This window comes from Gekko japonicus, unplaced genomic scaffold, assembly GCF_001447785.1.
Source record: "Gekko japonicus isolate JY-2015 unplaced genomic scaffold, Gekko_japonicus_V1.1 scaffold3464, whole genome shotgun sequence".
In the NCBI taxonomy this organism is placed as follows: domain Eukaryota; kingdom Metazoa; phylum Chordata; class Lepidosauria; order Squamata; family Gekkonidae; genus Gekko; species Gekko japonicus.
In genome coordinates, this window is record NW_015176081.1 from 38667 (window position 1) to 57973 (window position 19307).

Genomic DNA, 19307 nt, shown 5'->3' on the forward strand with positions numbered 1-19307 from the left:
GCTGTAGAGACCCCCCCACACACACACACACGCACTGCCATTTTCTCCAGGGGAAACACTGTCTGGAGCAGAGGTGTCAAACTCATTTGTTACGAGGGCCAAATCTGACATAAATGTCACATTGTCGGGCCGGGCCATGCGTGCCATAAAATGCAATGCCAGGTACCGGAGACATAAACTTTATAAAAGACGTAGGCAAACCCAATTAACAATATTATTTTTACTCAAAATACAAACGAAAGCAACTGATTCCTAGTAGTGAAAGCAATTGATTTACTGGGGAAGAAGAAGAAGAAGAAGAGGAGGAGGAGGAGGAGGAGGGATTTATATCCCGCCCTTCACTACCCAAAGGTGTCTCAGAGCGGCTTACAAACTCCTTTCCCTCCCCCTCCCCACAACAGACACCCTGTGAGCAATGTTCCCTCTAAGTTGTGGAGTCTTGTGAGCAAAAATTCTACTTTGTGAGCTACTGGCATTTAAGTTGTGAGCGAGTGATTTGGCTACTGCATAAATTAGTTTGCTCTGGAGCCCTCCTTCCTGAGCGAAGATGAAAATGTGTGACCTGGGGGCTAAAAAACTGTGAGCTAGCTCACACTAACTCAGCTTAGAGGGAACATTGCCTGTGAGGTAGGTGGGGCTGAGAGAACTCTTGACAGAAACTGCTCTTTTTCAAGGACAGCTGTGCCAGAACTATGGCTTGCCCGAGGTCATCCAGCTGCTGCAAGTGGAGGAGGGGGGAAATCAAACCTGGTTCTCCCAGATTAGAGTCCGCGCACTTAAGCACTACACCAAACTGGGGCACAAAAAGCCCCAATAAATGTACTTAATCATGTGCAAGACTAGGTTTCTTCCAAGGGATACCATAAAAGGGGGAGTATCTTACATTTCCATACATGCCAGTCGCTTGTGGGCCGGGTCAGAGCCCTGGAGGGGCCGTATGTTTGACACCCCTGGTCTGGAGATCAGCAGTGATTCCAAGAGATCTCCAGGCACCGCCTGGAGGTTGGCAACCCTAGTCAGGAGGCACAGCTGAGCCTGTTGGGGGCTGACGGAGGCGAAGGTCGGAGGGGAAGTCTCGATGCCCCCCAAACCTCTCTTGATGCAACTCACACCCTGCTTGCCTGAACACTCTCCCAAAATAGGACTGGATGGGGTGGAGGATGGCTGGAGAAACAAATGGTAGGAAACCCTGCATGTTTTTTTCCCCTCACCGATCAGACAACTCCCAGTTTTGGAACAAGGGGTCATGACCGGGGAGGTGTCCAGCCAGTGGTCATTTCATAAACAGGCCGCTGAGACGGGGTCAGCGGAGCCCAGGTACCCAGCAATAGAAGAAGAAGAGAAGAAGAGATTGGATTTATACCCCACCCTTTACTCGGAGTCTCAGAGTACCTTACAAACTCCTTTCCCTTCCCCTCCCCACAACAGACACCCTGTGAGGTAGGTGGGGCTGAGAGAGCTGTTTCGAGAACTGCTCTTTCAATGACAGCTCTGACAGAACTATGGCTTGCCCCACGTCATCCAGCAGCTGCGAGTGGAGGAGTGGGGAATCAAACCTGGTTCTCACAGATTAGCGTCCGCGCACTTAACCACTACACCAAACTGGCAGAGCCCCACCTGGTCAGTGGCTTAGGATTTGTTGTTGCTTTTGCCCTCAAGTCACAGCTGATTTACGGTGACCTTGTAATGGCATGGTGTCGAACTCATTTGTTACGAGGGCCAGATCTGACATAAATGTCAGTATGGGTGAGCCATGTGCGCCATAAAATGCAATGCCAGGTATGGGAAATATAAACTTTATCAAGGACATAGGCAAACCCAACAAACAATATTATTTTTACTCAAAATACACACAGGCTTAAAACGTTCTCACAGTATCTCACGGATGCCCACCCTCCTGCTTCTACCATCCATTATGCATTAGCAGTGGGACAGTATACAGGGACATAATCAGTGTTTCCTCTAACCTGAGTTAGTGTGAGCTAGCTCACTGTTTTTTAGGCTCGGGCTCACACATTTTTGTCTCAGGAAGGGTGGGTCCAGAGCAAACCAATTTATGCAGTAGCCAAATCGTTCGCTCACAACTTTAATGCCAGTAGCTCACAAAGTAGAAGTTTTGCTCACAGGACTCCACAGCTTAGAGGGAGCATTGGACATAATGCCTGGCCTCTGTCATCTTGCAGTAAAGGCAATGACCAGTTGCTCACAGGTTGCATATGAACCCTAGATGGGCTGCTTCTGGCCCACGTGTCGTATGTTTGACACCCTTGCCATAGTGTTTTCAAGGCTAGAGAAATTCAGAGGTGGTTTGCCATTGCCAGAATCCACGTCAGGATCCTGGAATTCCTCTGTGGTCTCCCATTCAAGCACTAGCCAGGACCAATGCTCCCTCTACGCTGTGGAGTCTTGTGAGCAAAAATTCTACTTTGTGAGCTACTGGCAGCAAAGCAATTTGGCTCCTGCATAAATCCGTTTGCTCTGGAGCCCTCCTTCCTGAGCGAAGACAAAAATGTGTGAGCTGGAGGCTCAAGAACTGTGAGCTAGCTCACACTAACTCAGCTTAGAGGGAACACTGGCCAGGACAGACCCTGCTTAGCTTCCAAGTTCTGACCCGATTGGGTTTAGGATAGCAGAAGACGTGACCCCATTCTATAACAAAGCCAGGTTGCTAATAAGTCCAGCTAAGTTGCTAGTCTGTAGTAGAGTTTACAAGCTCGTGTTAGCCAGTCATGACCTGAAAGATCATACATATGCGCAGGGCTATTTTTGGGCACACAGGAACGGAGTTCCAGCTGGCTCCTGAGTTGGCCACGCCCAGCAGGAACTCATTAGCATAATAGGCCACACCCAACAGCAGAAACTCATTAGGATTGGCTACATTAGGGGTGTGTGGCCTAACATGCAAAGGAGTTCCTGCTACCAAAAAAGCCCTGGGTTTTGACAACAAACAAGGTAAACAGAATAAGAAGGGAAAGGTGAGTGTGGCTGGATGACCACACTTCTGGTAACATAGCGGTGTGGCCTAATGTGCTAATGAGTGGTGCTGTCAGGGTCTGGTCTAATATGCTAATAGATTTTGCTGTTGGGTGTGGCCTATTATGCTAATGAGTTCCTGCTGGGTTTTTTCTACAAAAAGAGCCCTGCGATATGCGTGTCGGTTTGTTAAAAGGAAGCAACTTGTTTAAACTTTCTCTGCATATAGAACTACTAAACTGCACATCTGAGTTGTATTATGCAATTCTGACCAGCACTTGCATGAGCAGGAACCCAGTTCTGCCTGGACAAAGTCCCTTCCCAGTTCGAGCTGTACTGGCACTACTTATGGTTACATAGGGATGCCAACCTCCAGGTGAGTCCTGGGGATCCCCTGGAATCACAGCTGCTCTCTCCAGAATTACAGACTTATTCTCCAGTTCCCCTGGAGAAAATGCATGCTTCGGAAGGTGGACTGTCGGGCACTGTGCCCACCCACTGAGGTTCCTGCTGGAGTTTCCCAGCCTGGATCTGGCAACCCAACCCCCCACCAGTGGCCAGGGGAGACCTGGCAACCGTATTATTCAGTGATGCACATGCTCAGAGCCACACAGCAGGTCTCTCTCTGTTTTCGAAACTTGGTAAAAGACGGGAAGGTTCACCTATCTCTAATCACCACCATTGTGAATTTGCCACGGGGCCTTTTGTGGATGCCTTTGTGCTTTGCAGAGGGAAGTCACCGGCCGGACATCTCAGATCCCTTGTCCTAGATTTGTGTCAGCTGCTGGCATGGCACTCTGCACATGTTCAGAGGCACCCACTTCTTTACTATTCCTCTGCACATTGTTGCGCTGAGCATTGGCTGTGAAAAGGAGCTTAGCCCTGACTCAAGAGAAGTGCTGCCAGGAGCGAGGGTCTGATGAGATCTTCTGCTTCGTTCGGAGCCCTCTGGCACTTCAGGTTCTGCAAAGCTCATCCCAATTAATTACTAACGAATTAATCACCATTGTGTTTTGATCCAACTGCTCAGCTGGTTTTATCTAGCGGCAACATAAGCCTGGAAAAAAAGGGCTCTGGTTTCACTAAGCCATAGGTCTGAGCTATCTTACAGCTCAGGTTTTGCACAGCTTGCCTTAATGTGCAAAGGAGCCGACGTCAGGAAGGCACTCAACTTCAACTGAGCCCTCGTGGGGTGGGGGGGCCCTTCATTTGGCAGCCAAGTCGCTTCGAAAGGAGTCACGCCCATCATTCTGAGCAGTTTTTGCAGCTCAGTTTTAGCAAAGCTCATCTTGACCCACTTGCAAAGAAACTGAGATGGGGGGGGGGAACCTCCTTCTTTGGTCATCTCTGGGCTACTTTCCACACTCCAAGGCGGAATTCTTGTACTCAAAGCAGGACTTGGGCAGAAGTCTTGCTCAGATGAATCCACGGGCGTGGCAGGAGTTTACACCCTGATCCGAAAATCAACTGAGAGCCACCCCAATGGGCCAAGACTGGGCAGAAGGAATTGGGCTAGACTTTCCCAGAGGTCAGCGGTCTACAAGCGGGAAGCCCAGTCCACGTCACGCTGATCACAAGTCAGAAATAAAACAGACCCTTCTCTTTCCTGGCTCAGGCAAACAATCAAGGAAAGACAGGGTTTCCAAGTCTGCCGCCGGCCTGGAGAAACAATGCTCGGAGCCAGTGTTCCCTCTAAGCTCAGTTAGTGTGAGCCAGCGCACAGATTTTTAGCCTCCGGCTCACACATTTTTATCTTAGCTCAGGGAGGAGGGCTCCAGAGCCAACTCATTGATGCTGTCGCCCAATCGCTCGCTCACAACTTTAATGCCAGCAGCTCACAAAGTAGAATTTTTGCTCACAAGACTCCACAGCTTAGAGGGAGCATTGTTCGGGGGGCCTTCCTGCATGGGCCCCTCCACAGATGTTTTCGGAACCCTAGGAAAAACAGGTGCACCTCTCTGCATCTCGGGAATCTGGATTCCAGACAGCCCATTCCTCCAGGAAATGGGCGTTGCTTTCCGGAGTGAAAGGTGTCCAAAAAAAAAGCATCCGACTGAGATCTTAGCCAGAGGAGAACCAGCTTGCTATTGGTCCACTGCTGGGAGGGCTCAGACTGCAGGCCAGCCTCTGGAGGGACTGGGGATGCCAGCCTCCAGGTGGGGCCTGGGGATCCCCCGGAATTCCAGCTCGTCTCCAGACTACAGAGATCAGTTCCCCTGGAGCGAATGGATGTTTTGGAGGGCGGAGTCTGTGGCACTGTGCCCCACTGAGGTCCTTGTCCTTCCCAGGTTCCACCCTCGAATCTCCAGGAGTTTCCCAACCTGGAGCTGGCAACCCTACTCCCCCTTCCCCGTCTTCCATGGGTAGCCGGGGAGGACTTGGCCTCTGTGTTCCCTCTGAGCTCACAGTTTTTTAGCCTCCGGCTCACCTCTTTTTGTCTCAGCTCAGGAAGGAGGGCTCCAGAGCAAGCGAATCGACGCAGTCGCCTTCACTCGCCCACTAATGCCAGGAGCTCACAAAGTAGAATCTGCTCACAAGACGCCACAGCTCAGAGGGAGCGTTGCTGGCCACCCTCGGAGGGTCCCTCATCAGAGGCTTTCGACAGCCGCCGATCCAAATGCTGGATTTTCCCAGCCAAGATATCGATCTCCTTTTGCCAGGTGGCGTCTCCGGAAAGGTGAGCTCTCTAAGCTGCCTGAATGGAACGGAAGGAAATATCCCTGCTGGTAGATTTCCCGGCCCTCCCTTTCAAATGTAGACAACATGCTTCTTGGGGCAGGGACCTATCCTTTCCCCCAGAGGCTAATCTGCAAAGCTCCACGCGCAGTTCTGACCTAGATTCGGGTCCAGTAGCACGTTAAAGACCGACCAGTTTCCAGGGTATACGCTTCCGAGAGTCAATCCACCCTTCGTCCAATAACCACTAACTATTAAAACCACTAACTATTGGCATTTTTTGCCCTATTTGTGTTTTAACTACTGGCACATGTTGCCCTATTAGTGAGCCGCCCTGAACCCATCGCAGGGAGGGCGGGCTATAAATTTGAACAAATAAATAAATAAACACCTTCGTCAGAGCTTTGATTCTTGAAAGCAGATATCCTGGAAATCTTGTCGGTCGTTCAGGTACTACTGGACCCAAATCTTGCCCTCCTGCCGCAGACTGACATCGCTAGGCCCCTGGAAATAGTTCTGACCCAGTAAGAGAGAAACTCTAGACCCCTGACCAGGGTGCAGTGTCCGTTGATCAACTGGCAAGGCCAGGCGCAAGGAATCTTTTAAAGACCTTTACATCAGGTACCGCGGGGAGACCAATGAATGCAAACAGAAGGGCTCGTAGCTATTCCAGGGGGAATCACAGCGTAGCCCCACAAGGCAAACCAAGTCACCCGAGATTTGAACCCCAAACCAAAGTCAGACCACTGTTTGTGACACCTCCATAGCTACCGATCCATTTCAGTGGCTCGGGCAACCTCCGGAGCCTATGGCAGCTCGATTTCGGGTGGTATCCAAAGGACGGCCACACAGAAGAGTTGTGTGTGAGTGGAATGTGACAGAGAGCGAAATGCATGCCCAGTTGCACCCTCGTGACTGTGCACAAGTCTCTTCTCTCTTCTCATTCTTCCTGAACTTTTTCATATGCTCCCTTCAGCTCTTGTCTGCAGGGAGCCGGAGTGGTCAGCCACACACCGAACCGACAAACAGAGGCGGCGCGAGACTCGAACCTATATCCAAGCTCGACTCTGCCCTAGAGCCATTGGGCATACGCATGGATGCAAAAGCAGTTCGCATTTACTAGAGCGGAGGCAATTAAAACCACTAACCAAACACAATTGAACCAGGATGGGGGGTGGTGGTCATGGAATGTCCACAAACATTCCGCTGGGCAGAGGCGGAAGGGTCAGGCAGGGAATGGTGGTCCATATAATCGCCGCAGCAGCTGGAAAGCAAAATCCTGGCTGACATCAAATCCTGCTCGCTGGCGTGGCCTGACAGCTCGGTCGGGGAGCCCTCCTGGGAGGTTCTCCCGGCGCCAGCAATTCCTAGCGGAGGTTGCTGGAGAAAACACAATCCTTGTGCCCTCTTGGCAGCAGGGCGGGGGTATGGAGCCCAGTGGTAGCATTCCATCCTTCCCCCCTTTGCTTTTTGTAAATACTCCAGGCAAGGCTTCAACCTAGACCTGGGAGGGCTGGTCTCCTAACTTTGCCCGGTGGAAAGGCAACTGCAAGACCAACCTGGCAGAAACCTGGGTGGGTGGGGGAAATCCTAATTTGCACAGCAATTGAAGCACCACGGTGGGAAAGAAACCTAGCACACTCATCTGGGCGATGCTCCCCTTCTTAAACTCATCCCATGCCCATCCTCGCTGCTCCTTCTAAGAGGTCTTAACCGCTGGATGTTTTGTTTTGGACACCACAAGGGCCTCTTATCTTTCTTTCTTTCTTTTTTTTTTGCAAATGTTGCAGGTTATCAGCAGCCAAGCCGAAGCCATCAGAGGAAAGGGGGGTGCCCCTCTGCCGAAAGATGACCCCAAACCGTACCCCCCTTTACCGTCAAGAAGACAAGACTCCCCCCCCCCCGCGGCCCCCAGACGCGTCTTGGACGGCAGGGAAAAGGGGGAGCCGAGCCAGATCGAATCCCTGCCCGGGGAGGCGAAGATTTGTCTGAGTCACTGCAAAAGGTATCCGAGCGAGAAGGGATGGGGCGGCGGCGTGGTGGTGGTGGTGGTGGGGGGAGGACAGCACGCAGCAGCAGCAGCGCCCCCCAAGCCGGCGACGCCAACAGGTAAACGAGATGGGCATCATCAGGATCTCAGCCCCCGCTTGGCACATCGGGGAGGGAGCCTGCGCCCTGGGGCGAGGAGGAGAGCCCGGCGCGGTCCCTGGCGAGCCGTGCCCACAACAATGGCCTTGGAGTCCCTCGGCACAGATGCGCCCGGCGATGCGCAAGGAGAGAGGTGGTGGGTGGAAGGGGGGGGGGGGAGGGAGGAGGAGAGGGAGAAGCGGTACTCACTCCATTTTCCTGGCTCCGCAAGGCTCGCCGGGGCTCTCCCTTCGTCTGGCGGACTTGCAAAGTGCAAGGGGGGGGGGAGCCGGCTTGGCTGCCCAGATCTCCCTCCTCCTCCGCTTCAAGAGCACTGCTTCCCAGCGGGCGAAGGTGGCGGCGGCAGCGGCCGCCTCAACATCCCCTCCGTCGTTCGGATCGTGTCCCCCCTCCCCACGACCGGTCTGATGAATCCTGCCAGCGGCGGAGGAGGAGGAGGCGACGGCTGGGTTGTTATGGCCAAGCGTGCGCTCTGGCGCTCTCCTCTCTGTGTGTGTGTTTTTCCCCCTTTCGGCTCGCTTCTCTTCCTGCGCCGCAAGAGCACCTCCTGCCGGCCGCCGGCCGCCATCGCCGCCCTGGTCTCGCCCAACCCGAAGGCAACGACATCTGCGGCAGATCAGCGCTCTCCGCCGAGCATGAGGCGCAGCGGCTGGCGCGCATGGCTTCCGCCTGAGCGCACCTGCGCTAAGGGACGGGCCCGCGTTGGGAGGCGGACGGCCTGGATAGGGCTCTCTGGCTTTGGAGAGGTGGGAGGGGGAGAGGTTGCGCGCTGCCAGGGAGAACCAGCGATTTCATGGGATGCACTTGGAGGAGAAGTCTGTTAAGGGCTGCTGGGGACTGAGGGGAACCTCCACATTCAGAGGCACTCATCTTTTGAATCCCAGAGCTAGAGGCAACATCAGGGGAAGGCCTCAGGCCCTATGCCCTGTTCTTGGCGGTTGGGAGGAACTGGTTGGCCACTGTGTGAGGCAGGATGCTGGGCTAGGGGGACCATTGGTCTGATCCAGCAGGGCTCTTCTGATGTGCTTATCAGGGAAGGCCTCGGCCTCTGTGCCCTGTTGTGGGCCCTCCAGAGGAACTGGTTGGCCACTGTGTGAGGCAGGATGCTGGACTAGAGGGACCACTGGGCTGATCCAGCAGGGCTCTTCTTATGAAGGCCTCGGCCTCTATGCCCTGTTGTTGGCTGTCCAGAGGAACTGGTTAGCCACTGTGTGAGACAAGATGCAGGACTAGATGGACCACTGGTCTGATCCAGCAGGGCTCTTCTTATGAAGGCCTCGGCCTCTCTGCCCTGTTGTTGGCCATCCAGAAGAATTGGTTGGCCGCTGTGTGAGACAGGATGCTGGACTAGAGGGACCCTCACTGGTCTGACCCAGCAGGGCTCTTCTGGTGTTCTTATCAGGGAAAGGCCTTGGCCTCTATGCCCTGTTGTTGGCCGTTCAGAGGAACTGGTTGGCCCCTGTGTGAGACAGGATGCTGGACTAGATGGACCTCTGGTCTGATCCAGCAGGGGTCTTCTGATGTTATTAGAGTTCTTAGAGGGTCAGCATAGGCCTTAAGAGCCTGGGATCAAATCCTGACTCCTCTATAAAGCCTGTTGTTCTCTCTTGTCCTAAACTACCTTACAGGGTTGTTGGGAGGGTGAAATAGAGAAGGGGCACTTTTCATGTGCTGCCCTAACTCCAGAATGAGGCAGGGTCAACCCTCTCAAGTTGAAGAAGAGGGGGAGGAGGAGGAGAATGGATTTATACCCCACCCTTCAGTACCCAGAGGAGTCTCAGAGCGTCTTACAATCTCCTTTGCTTTCCTCTCCCTGCAACAGACACCTTGAGAGGTAGGTGGGGCTGAGAGAGCTCTGAGAGAATTGCTCTTGAGAGAACAGCTCCGAGAGAACTGTGACTGACCCAAGGTCACACCAGCAGCCGTGGAGGACTGGGGACTCGAACCCAGTTCTCCCAGATTAGAGTCCACGCTCCTAACCACTACACCAAACTGGCTCTCTTATGGGGTTCTCAAGGCAAGAGACATTCAGAGGTGGTTTGCCATTGCCTGCCTCTGTAGTGGCCCTGGACTTCCTTGCTAGTCTCCCGTCCGGACAGTAAGCGGGGCCAACCCGGCTTAGCTTTTGAGGTCTGAGAAGATGGGGCTGGCCTGGGCTATCCAGGAGGCAGAGAAGAATAACAAAAATCAGCAGCACCAAGAAAAACCTTTAGACAGAGACCTGTGTGTTTTAAACGAACACAAATCAAGGCCAAGATAACCCAAACACTGGATGGCCCTGAACCATTCTTTTCCCCCCATGAGAAGAGCAATGGTTTATTTTCAAGAGTCTAAGGGCAGAGGTGTCAAACTCATTTGTCATGAGGGCCGGATCTGACGTAAATGAGACCTTGTTGGGCCGGGCCGTGTGTGTCATAAAATGTAATGCCAGGTAGCGGAGATATAAACTTTATAAAGGACACATACCCAAAGGGTTTCTTTTATTTAAAATAAAAACATGCTTAAAACATATAGCACTCTTGCAATATTTTCTTTATTTAACAGTGTCTGATAATGGACACCTCTTGCTCTGAATTATTGCATCAAAATGCCTGTGCTGTTGCAATCTTGAGTATGCTGTTCAAGTGTGTATTTGTAAACTGCAAACCTACAAGGACGCAGCAGCATCGGAACTGGAAGAAGAAGCAGAAGACAGCCAGTTCCATTGCGGGCCTGATAGAAGTCCTCCGGGGGCCTGATCTGGCCCCCAGGCCACATGTTTGACACCACTGGTCTAAGGGCAGAGTCGTTTCTCTGTCAAGTGCGTTTCACCTCAGATGCAAAGCAGCTTTTAAAAGAAATAAAAAGTCAGGAAAATGTGTGTTTCAGCCACGTGCAGAGAGGTTCTTCTCCTGTGTGAAAGACACAGTCTTTTATTTTAGCCTCCCCCCCCACACACACACATATTTATAGAAAGTAGGAAATAACTCAGAAAATATTCTACCCCACCCCCACCCCCAGAGTTTTCCGTCTTATTGTTCTCTCCATTGCGCTTTCCTGTATTCTCATTTTCCTGGCTTGTAAATTCCTGTTTCGGGGTGTGTGTGTATTTTGATCCCTCCAGCATTCAATTTGACATTACAGTGGTTTATGTTTCCCTGTAGATTTAAGCTGCTGTTTTTTAATGCTGGACATAAACTGGTGTGATATCAGATTGACCACTAGGGGGAGCAAAACACCACTGAACAGAAACCCCAATGAAACAGGAACTTACAATGCAACTGAGGAAAATGAGAACATGGAAAAGGCCATTTGGGCAGCCGCTCTAGTGGTCGGACGTTCAAGTTGGGAGCAGAGCCATCTTTATCTGGATCAAGTCGAGTAGCGATCCTGAACCCATGGCCAGTTCTGAGAGACAGTCTGGTGTAGTGGTTAAGTGCATGGACTCTAATCTGGGAGAACCGGAGTTGATTCCCCACTCCTCCACACGCAGCTGCTGGTGTGACTGTGGGTCAGTCACAAGTTCTCTCGGAGCTGTTCTCTCACGAGCAGTTCTTGAAAGAGGTTTATAAAATGATGCCGGGGGCAGAGAGTAGACAGAGAGAGCTATTTCTCCTTCTCCCATAACACTAGAACTCAAGGCACCCAATTAACTTGATGGGCAACAGACTCTGGGTGGACCAAAGGAAGTACTTCTTTACTTAACAGGCAATTAAATTATGCAATCTACTGCCTGTGGATGTGGTAATGGCCACGAGCAGAGATGATTTTAACAAGGGGAAAGACAGATTCGGGGAGGATGGATCCATGAGTGGCTGCTAGCCACGGTCGGTGACTAAAGAGGACACCCATCAAGCTCTGAACGTCTGTCCAGGAGACAACATGGAGGGAGATGGCTCTTGGCCTCTATGTCATTTTTGCAGGGTTTCGGGATATTTCTGGAACCCTATTACAATGAGCACACACACAGTCCGTGTTCAGTGTACACTTGACTGTTCCTTATACACGCACGGAGTTACTCTTGCGTGACATTCAATGCATGCACAGGTGAACCTGTGATTGAAAACCCACACTGGCACGCCCACCTTTCCCTTCTTATTCTGTTGACCTTGTTTGTGGTCAAAACCCAGGGCTTTTTTTGTTGCAGGAACTCCTAATGTAGCCAATCCGAATGAGTTTCTGCTGTTGGGTGTGGCCTATTATGCTAATGAGCTCCTGCTGGGCATGGCCAACTCAGGAGCCAGCTGGAACTCCGTTCCTGGGCATGGCCAACTCAGGAGCCAGCTGGAACTCCGTTCCTGTGCGTTCCTGCCCAAAAATAGCCCTGACTACACTTGTTTTTTTCTTCTATTATCATTATCATTATATAGTAGTGTAGTGAACATTATTGAATACTTCTAGGTGGTGTGATTGCATGGTGCCGGCGCTGCGGGAGGGGGCTTTTCAGGAGTGGTGCTTCCCCTGCCGGCCAGCTGGCCGGTGGCGGATTGGGCCCCTGCTGGGACCTGGGGATCCTGATCTCCAGACTACAGAGATCAGTTCCCCTGGAGAAAATGGCTACTTAGGAGGGTGGACTCTATGGCATTGTGCCAAGAAGGAGGAGGAGGAGATGGAGATTGGATTTATACCCTGCCCTTCATTACCAGAAGGCATCTCAGAGCGGCTTACAATCTCCTTCCCCTTCCCCACAACAGACACCCTGGGAGGCAGGTGGGGCTGAGAGAGCTCTATTGAGAACTGCCCTTGAGAGAACAGCTCCAAGAGAGCTTGTGACTGACCCAAGGTCACACCAGCAGCTGCATGTGGAGGAGTGGGGAATCAACCCCGGTTCTCCAAGATTAGAGTCCACGCTCCTAACCAGGGGTCGTTTCGTAGAAAAAGAGCTAGGGGAACTCATTAGCATAACTCATTAGCATATGCCACACCCCCTGACATCATAAGGCCCGGCAGTGGACCTGCAAGGCCGGCGGGAGTGCGAGGAAGCCCCACCAAGGCCCTCCCTGGCCCCAGGCAGGCAGGGGTGGGGGGAGGCGGGGAGGAAGCAACTTACCCTCCCTCTTCTCCTGCCTCCTCCTGGCTGAATGAGGGCTGGAAGCGGGGCGGCCGGAAGCAGGGGCGGGGCTTCATTGTGTGCCCAACCCCCCGCACCTCACCCGGGGGAACTGCGACCCCCCTCGAAATGACCTCTGCTCCTAACCACTACACCAAACTGGCTCTCACTGAGGTCCCTGTCTCCCCATCCCCCATTGGTGGCCAAGGGGGACCTGGGGACCCTAAGCCCAAACCGCATCTCCTTGAGCATCCTGTTTCCAACAGGGAGTCGCTTGGTACACCCACAAGCTTGGTGTGACTCCCGGTGTCTTTCCCTGGGTAACTCAAAATAAAAGATAGACCGCTTCTAAAGTTCCATTTCACTCTCATCCCCCCCCCCCCCGGTTTAATCTGCGGCAACCGTTCCAGTAGTAATGGCCTTTCAGGGCCTAATATTGCTCAGGAATTGTTTCTCTCTGCCAGGTTCCTTGACTTCTAAAAGCACAAAGAAGGCTGGGAAATGGGAAAGGAACGGCTTGCAGACGGGCACTCTCAAAACTCGCAGAACAAAGAGGGAGCTCTTAGGGTCTATTTCGGCCCCCGCAAACCACGGGGCAGAGGAAGGGCAGCCTCCTGGAATAAAGCCTTCTCCTTGGGCACGTAAGACTGAGTGCCTTCCAGGGAGGTATCCTGACCGTTACAGGAAGAACTTTTGAAGGCCTCTGCCTAGCAACAGGGGGGTCGAAAGGGCACCCGCAAACGGTTAAAAGCCCTTCCAGCCACTCGAAAAAGTTTTCTTTAAAAAAAATTGAGCCATGCATTTAAGTGGTTTGCTAAACAACAATGATGCTGGTTGGGTTGCCAACCTCCAGGGGGGAGAGACGAAGATAAGAAACAACCGTGAAACAACAATTAAGCAATGTAACCAACTATATTGGCATCACTAGTAGTTGTAGGTTTTCCGGGCTGTGTGGCCGTGCTCTTGGCATTGTAGTGCCTGACGTTTCGCCTGCAGCTGTGAAGGATGAAGTACTCTCTGTGTCCAGGTGAGAAGAAAAATGGTAGGCAGGTAATTTATATCTACTGGCTGAACATAGCCTAACTCAAACAGGACACAGTATCGTATTCCAAGACACTGAAAGGCTGGACAATTAGTCCATTCGGAATATGTAAGTTTCCAGCCGAGACTTTTCCCAGATTTACATTTACAGCTGCTTACAGGCACAAGGGCAGCTGCTCAGATCTCACAAAGATCGTGAGATGTGGCAAGAAATGGACGCACGGGAAGACATTCTGTTCCGTCTTTGATAAAGCAGTGATGGAAACGAACTCAGAGGCTGGCAGGATTCGTTAGGTGGAATGGGAGTGTCCCTGAAATCACAGGATTGTTTCCTGAGGATGTTTCCTGTTTCCTGAGGAGGTTCTTTTTGCATGTGGATCCTAATCTTATCTGTAGTGCTGTTGTCAGATGTAGAGCCTTTTGTGTTTTTCTTCTCACCTAGCAAGGTTTGACACTCTCTGTAGTCTGGAGATGAGCTGTAACTCCAAGGCTCCATAGCTCAAAAATGTGATACCAATGGACGGGGGTTGGGGGAGATAGCATTTCTGGAGCCACAGCTGAGAAGAACTCAGCCAAACATCCATAAAGGATGGAAACTGGAGCAGTACAAAGGTTGCCAACTGTAGCCTGGGAAATTCCTGGACATTTTGGGGTACGGACTTTTGGAAGGGGGGAATGTTTAGGGAGGGATTGCTGTGACGTCTGAAGTTGCCGTTTTATCCAAGGGAACTGATCTCTGTAATCTGGAGACCAGTCATAAGTTTGGGAGAACTCCGGGGGCCCACCTACTGAACCAAAAAACATTTGCAGCCGCTGAGTCCCGCTGATAATCAGGCAGGAGTCTTGATGATATATCCCAGTCTTCATTTTTAAACAATATTCGCATCATGAATCTGTTCAGTGCTTTTAGAGTTGCCAGCCTCCAGGGGATCAGCATCAGAATGCCTTAGACCAGGGGTGGCCAAACTGTGGCCCAGGAGCCACGTGCGGCTCTTTCACAATATTGTGTGGCTCCTGGGAGGGCAGCTGGGGAAGTGAAGGGGAGCCATGTTTCCCCTCCTTCCCTCCCATCTATTTGCTTTCTTTGTTTCTCTTTCCATCTCTTTTCTTCTTTTCACCTCTCTTTCTCTTTCTCTTAGACAAGTAAATATCATTAGCAAACAAATAAATGTACTTGGACTTAAATAGGCTTGCCAAGTCCCCCTGGGGGGCGGTAAAACCCCCACCACAGAGGCCCGTTACCCGCCGCCGGCGGATCAGGCCCCAGGGGAACCTCACCCCCAAAGCACGCGACGTGCCCGGCGTCAGCACGTCACCCGGAAGTGACGCAGTCACGTCGGGCGCGTTGGGGGCAGGGCTGCGGTCATCCGAGGGAAAACTCTATGGTTTTCCCTCGGATGATTGTGGCCCCGCCCCCCGCGTACCTGACGTGGTTGCATCACTTCCAGGTGACGTGGTTGTGGGGGGCGCGCACTCCCAGAGCGGCGCTGGAGTCCCCCGCTGTACATACAGCGGGGACTTGGCAACCCTACTTAATAAATATCACTATCAATATCTGTGTTTGCCCCTTTTGTTTTTTTATTTTTGGCAGTCTCATTTCATTTTAATAAAAGCAAATGTGCACATTTTAAAATAAAAGCATGTGTAATATGTGTAACTAGGAGTAAGGCCCATTGTGGGAAGAAATACAACGAGTTCTAGAAGGAAGCTCCAGGTGAGTGTCCCGGCTTTGGCTGGTGGGGCGAATGAAGGAAGGGGAAAATAGGAGGCAAGCCATGTTTCTTTCCTTCTGCTTAGCTATAAGGCAGGGCTGTCTCAAGTCATTTTGCTGCCCCAAGTGGGTAGTACGGGAGGACAGCCTCATGATAACAGGTATGGTTACCTCCACCCCTGACCTATGTTGATTTGGAGTTATGCAGTGGCAGCTAAGGTAGAAAAGCACCTCCTCCTATGCCATGTCTTCTGGGTTCCAAGGGTCTGGAAAGCGGTTCGATAGCCAGTTACAGGGTTGCCAACTCTGGGTTGGGAAATACCTGTAGATATCCTGGGGATGGCAGGGTTTCGGTTGCGGAGGGACCTCAGCAGGGTATAATTCCATAGAGTTCATTGCCCAAAGCAGCGCTTTTCTCCAGGAGAACTGATCTTGGAGATCTCCAGGTGCTGCCTGGAGGCTGGCAATACTAAGGGGAGGGCCAGACCTGTAGATTTGAGTGGCAGAGCCTGAGGAGGGCAGGGTTTGGGGTGCGGAGGGACTTCAGCAGGGTATAATGCCATAGAGTCCACTGCCCAAAGCAGCCATTGTAATAACTGGGAAATTTTCTGTAGGGGAAATGATGTGCTGTGGCTGGGGAACATGGTGATTTCTGGGAGATCTCCAGGCCCCACAGGGAGACTGGCAACTGCAGTGACCATTTAAGGGAAGATTGAGATATGTATTTTACCTCAGGACACATTCAATGACTCCCAACAGCAACAACAAACTGTTTAGAATGTTAGAGGCAAAGGCCAACCAGGCCGCATATGCAAATGGCCTCTATGTTCCAACTGGCTATTGGGGGGAAAGGAACAGCAAACTGTTTAGAATACTGGAGGCGAGACTCAGGCAACGCACCCAGTGGATAGGGACAGCTTCTGAGTGACAGATCAGGGAGCCAACTGATTTGGGAGTGTGTGGAATGTTCAGGAGAGTGCCACTACCAAAACAGAATTATTACATAGAGATATTTGTTCGTGTCCTGTGGCTCTCAAACATCTGATGTTTATTCTGTGTGGCTCTTACATTGAACAAGTTTGGCCACCCCTGCCTTAGACTGTCAGATGGTGGGGGGGCCTGTCAGTGGGTAGGGGCTACCGCCAGCGAGCCCTCTTGTGGGCATGCCTCCAGCATCTCGGGTTGCCAACTTCCAGGTGGGGCCCAGAGTTCTCCTGGTCTACAGAGAATGATTGCCCTGGAGAAAACGGCAGCTTCAGAAGGCGGGCTCTGCCGCATCACATGCCGAGTTCCTCCCTCTCCCCAGACTCTGCCCTAGCTGGGCTGTGCTCCCAAACCTTCCAGGAATTTCCCAATCCAGAGTTGGCAACCCTATCAGGAGGTCATTTCTACAAAGTGATTAGCACTGCAGCAAAATGGGAGGTTGCTTTTATAAGGGAATAGGATCGTAGCCTAGTACACGGCGTCTTGTATTTTTATCGCCTTGCCTTTCCTACTTTGCTTTCTCCCTTTGCAGCCCGCTAGGCTGAATCATGGGATATAACGCCTGAGCAGTTTTCTGTTTGCATTCGTTTCTCCAGTTCCATAAGCCTACAGCAGCCCTGACCTGGATGTCCCGTCTCGGAAGCTAAGCAGGGTCAGCCCTGGTCAGTACTTGGATGGGAGACCACCGAGGAAGTCCAGGGTCATGACTCAGAGGCAGGCAATGGCAAACTCCTTCTGTCTCTGCCCTGTCCTGGATGACCCAGGCTAGACTGATCTCATCAGCAATGCTCCCTCTAAGCTGTGGAGTCTTGTGAGCAAAAATTCTACTTTGTGAGTGTTATGTCCGGACACGTGCAATCCTCCACTCAGTCTTAGCTGCTGGGGGTGCTAGTAGTCAGCATGAGGAGGCATGCCTGGACTTGTCCAGCAGGCCACCTAGATGGAGAGTGGGGAGGCATGTCTGCGCAGGCCACCTAGTTGGAGCTTGAAGCCCCAGAACAAAGGCAGGCAGGATCCTGGAACCTGTCTGCGGATTGGCCCCTGGGGGAAACCAGCCAATCTGGAGCCTGGAGGCCATTTGAACTCGTCAATCGCATGGGGGCTGGGAGTGGCTTAGGTTGCCCCATGTAAAGCAATCTTGTTGAGATGCAACAAACTGCTGCTTACTGAAATCACTATGTCTTCGCCTCTGCTGTGTTAAACCCACTATTTAACAGTGATCTCCTGGCATCAAAGTTGTGAGCAAGCAATTTGGCTCCTGCACAGATTCGTTTGCTCTGGAGCCCTCCTTCCTGAGCGACAACAAAAACGTGTGAGCTGGAGGCTAAAATAACTGTGAGTTAGCTCACACTAACTCAGCTTAGAGGGAACACTGCATCATCAGATGTCGGAAGCGAAGCAGGGTTCATCCCCAGTCGGATGATAGACCCATCAAGAATGTCCTGGGTTTCTATGCAGAGGCGGGCAATGGCCAACCACCTCTGAACGTCTCTGGCCTTGAAAACCTACATGGGTTACTGTATGTTGGCTGCCTGCAACCTGATGATCCAATTAGGGTTGCCAGGTCTGGGTTGGAAAATACCTGGAGACTTTGGAAGTGGATCCGGGAGAAGGCGGGGTTTGGCGAGGGAAGGGGCCTCGGCATGGTACAAAGCCATAGAGTCCACCCTTCGAAGCAGCCATTCTCTCCAGGGAAAATATAGGGCACACCAAAGGAAATTACTCTTCTATATCTTTAACACACTTAGTTGTATTATTATAACAAATTTCCTGTATTAACTAGCATTCATTCATTATATATGAAGTACATTTCATGAACATAAGTAAAGCCAGCAAATGATAATATATTGTTGTTCAGTCGCACAGTCGAGTCCGACTCTTCGCGACCCCATGGACCAGATCACGCCAGGCCTCCCTGTCTTCCGCCGTCCTCTGAAGTTTGCTCAACTTCCATGTTCGTTGCATCGATGACACTGTCTAACCCTCTCATCCTTTGCCGTCCCCGTCTTCTTTGACCTTCAATCTTTCCCAGCATCAGGGTCTTCTCCAGGGAGTGCTCCCTTCTCATTGGGTGGCCAAAGTATCTGAGCTTCAGTTTCATTATCTGGCCTTCCAGGGAACAGTCAGGGTTGATTTCTTTTAGGATTGGCTGATTTGATCTCCTTGCAGTCCAAGGGATAATATGAGTACAATACAAAACAATACAAAATCTTGATGTAGGCCCTGGTCACATGGGCCAGATAAAGCGGGGAGGAGGCATGGCTATTAGCGCCGTCGCAATTTGAGCTGCTGCAACGCGATCAGATGCGACAGCGGCAAACCGCGTTGTTTTCGTCAGTGCGTGGTTCTTGCAGCGCTTCAACGGGGCAAAAGAAGGACGCTGGGGTGATCAGACAAAGACAGTCCGTCTGCGGCCCGTGGCAAACTGCTAGTAGCTCGTGGGCGGTACTTTTTCACTCCGGAGGCAGTAAGCTACGGGCTGGGGATGGGCAGGCGACGCTTCCCAGATGTTTCCGTATGATCGCACCCATTTAATCCACCCGGCAGTTGTGCCTCTCCCGAGGCAAAGTCTCTGTGTGACCAGGACCGTAGTTATTCCTGATGTTGTTTTGGCTGAGCTCCTCGAATGTTTACTTTTTGAGACTTCCTGACGGAGCTGTAAAGTGTGCAAAGCAAACTGAGAAGTCCTTGCTATACGAGTTCCTGAACAGTGTTTATCACTCCTTCATTTGAAGACATATAGTT

At 51.7% G+C, this 19307-nt stretch overlaps 1 protein-coding gene across 1 annotated transcript in view; it reads right to left on the reverse strand.

Annotated features, from left to right (window-relative positions):
• Positions 1-14363, reverse strand: part of LOC107123475 — a gene marked incomplete at its 3' end in the record, with an annotated part of 50425 nt that extends 36062 nt beyond the window's left edge. The window contains exons 1-2 of the mRNA XM_015426730.1: positions 14306-14363; positions 7987-8566 (exon numbers count right to left, since the gene is read on the reverse strand). Coding sequence (XP_015282216.1) covers positions 7987-8566; positions 14306-14363 — 638 coding nt within the window. The remainder of the gene's footprint in view (positions 1-7986; positions 8567-14305) is intronic.
• Positions 14364-19307: the final 4944 nt, after the last annotated feature.